At 41.1% G+C, this 2,752-nt stretch overlaps 1 protein-coding gene across 3 annotated transcripts in view; it reads left to right on the top strand.

The window, feature by feature from the left end:
- The window catches only part of espnla (espin like a), a 44,529-nt gene that overhangs the window by 33,126 nt on the left and 8,651 nt on the right, over positions 1-2,752 (top strand). For all 3 annotated transcript variants that reach the window (XM_014011024.1, XM_014011023.1, XM_014011021.1), the window contains one exon: positions 633-1,591. In XM_014011024.1, the coding sequence (XP_013866478.1) occupies positions 633-1,591 (959 nt within the window). The remainder of the gene's footprint in view (positions 1-632; positions 1,592-2,752) is intronic.

The following is a 2,752-nucleotide window of genomic DNA, read 5'->3' as shown; positions in this document are numbered from 1 at the left end:
GATTGATTGATTGATTGATTGATTGATTGATTGATTGATTGATTGATTGATTGATTGATTGATTGATTGATTGATTGATTGATTATGCCTTTATTGTCATTGTACAGGGCACAATGAAATTACATTTAAAAACACCCTTTCAAGAGACACACATGACAAACATGCTATGTTGGTATGTTCCATTAGAACAGAGTTATAATTTATGATATTTGTGTATTACTCAGTATCCTAATTATTTTTTAGAAAAGGATTAGTAATTGTCGATCAATAAAATGTCTGATATTCAGTCAGTTAAAAAGCTGTACAGCCTCTTATAAACAAAATGGCCCTTGAACCAACTCAAACTGTAGTGAGAAAAGCACAAACTTGGGATTTGAGTTTTAAATGCAGTTCTAAATGTACATTACTGAAAATTTCAAGTCACCATTTACTTTAAATTGCTCGTTAACAAATCTTTCACACATAACACCGCAGATTGAGTCAGAGTTTTGAGGTTTGGATGAGAAATAAAGTTTTACTTATTTCCCTTTTATGCCAACGTCATTCAAAATGTTTGACAGACTTTAAAACGACGCTGTGCATTCATCTGTTGACTGCTTGACTTTTTATTTTTGTTTTTTTATTTTTTACAGGAAAATGGGAACCGATATGCCAAAGTGAACTGGAGGTACTCCCAAGCCCACAATGCCATCCTGGGGCCCTCTGGTGAGCTGTTGACTGAGGATGACCTCATCTATCTGGAACAGCAGATTGCCAACGTCTCCATGCAGAGGAACTGTGAGGGATATGAGCTGGAGCTGGCTCGTCTGGCTGAGGAGCTCAGGCACATCCTCCCAGCACCCATAGTCAACATCACTGTCAACACGCAGTTCAGGAACTTCCAAAGTCAGGTTCCCCTCCCGGTTTGGTGCGGCCGCATCTCAGGCATTGTGAAGAGCATGTCTCTGCTCATGACCAACCTGACAGACCAGCCCTACTGCAAGATGCCCAACACTGAACTCATCACTGTGTTTTCTCAGGCTCCGGACAGACAGACGTCAACCAGAGTGCGCAGGGAGAGCATAGAGGATGAAATTCATCAATTCGGAGTGTCTGTGAGGACTTTGAAGTCAAACTTTGAGGCTCAGAATGTGTCTTTGCCAATTAATCTCGAGGGGCCCATCGTGTTTGATCCTCCCACTCAGCCCGAGGGCACGAAATCAGACAARGAGCCTAAAGTGTTGAGGCCAGCTCCAGAAACGGACCGGAACAGTGATTCTGGCATTGAACATGATGAAAACAGCGTGGACGTTCAGGACACCGTCAGCCTCAGAAARGAGCGTATAGTAGTTTTGTTTTTAGGCCACTGGAAGAAATCTGCCTACTCGATCACWGTGAAGAGCAGGGACGACGTAGGGAGGAAGGYGAGCAGCGAAAACCCAGYGGCGGACGAGAAGTCYGGTTCTGGTCACAGGGACAGCACGGAGAGTGCACAGTCGAATATGATGAACAGCACCCTCGGTCATTTCTTCAAGCAAAGAAGCGCCGTCAACAAGATGCTGGGAAACTGGAGGAAAATGATCTCCAGTGTTCCTTCCAGACAGATACGCAGGTGAGCTGGGAGGATGGTAACCATCAGATCACCAGGGATCTGCAACCTTTACACCTGAGGGAGACATTTTTACCATCTCTCCTATTAAACATAATTTATAGAGATGATAAAAATATTAAGGTTCATTTTTTAAGTCTCATTCATCAGATTAGAGGTTATCTTTATTTAGTATAACTGTTAAGGCACCAGACATTTGTTAAAGTCAGATAAATGTTCCTAGTTTTCATTTGATGTGTAGTACGATGTAATATACTGGTGCTTTAATTTTGATAATCTCCAGAAGATACAAAACTACTTCCTACTTTTATGGTAGTCTGCCTCAATTATCTGGTGTATTTGGAGAACAACTGCATAGAGAATATCACATTCAGCTGAAAAAGGGTAAAATATATTAACTAACATGTTTGGTAAAAGCTTTTTGAGGTTATACAGGCAGACTCATCACCAAAACCATTACTATCATTCTGCTGCAGAAAACTTCACAAACTTGCTGCAATAATCTGATTTGGAAAACTTGAAAGTACAGTGCCTTGCAGAGGTATTCGTTTCCCCGTGAACTTTTCAACCTATTGCCACATTTCAGGCTTCAAACATAAAGATATAAAATTTTAATTTTTTTGTGAAGATTCAACAACAAGTGGGACACAATCGTGAAGTGGAATTAAATTTATTTGATATTTTAAACTTGTTTAACAAATAAAAAACTGAAAAGTGGGGCATGCAATATAATTCGGCCCCTTTACTTTCAGTGCAGTAAGCTGACTCCAGAAGTTCAGTGAGGATCTCTGAATGATCTAGCCTGGTTAAAACCAGACCCTGTCCTTCATTTTGCTTCATAATAGGGTCTGGACTTGATGCATAGAGAATCGATTTCTTGCAGGAGGCGTGGCCTCTGCTGAAGCATGTATGTGTTGTCGCTGTGACGGAGGCTAAGCTAAGAAGCTAACCGGAAATCGCGTGTGCTGTAAACAACCCTACTGAGAGGAGAAATACAGTATACCAAGCCGAACGAGACAACTGTAAATGAGAGCTGCTGCTCTGTCAGACAATTTTATTTTAATTTGGAAGCCCAACACGGACTGGCTTCATTCACTTTTTCCACTGCCATATGCTAAAATAACTAGCAGACACTGCGCAGAACATCGACGTCATTCAAAACTC

The sequence above is a fragment of the Austrofundulus limnaeus genome, unplaced genomic scaffold (assembly GCF_001266775.1).
Source record: "Austrofundulus limnaeus strain Quisiro unplaced genomic scaffold, Austrofundulus_limnaeus-1.0 Scaffold76, whole genome shotgun sequence".
Taxonomy (NCBI): domain Eukaryota; kingdom Metazoa; phylum Chordata; class Actinopteri; order Cyprinodontiformes; family Rivulidae; genus Austrofundulus; species Austrofundulus limnaeus.
Note: the sequence above shows the minus strand (reverse complement) of the source record. Positions and strands in the feature narration are given on the sequence as shown.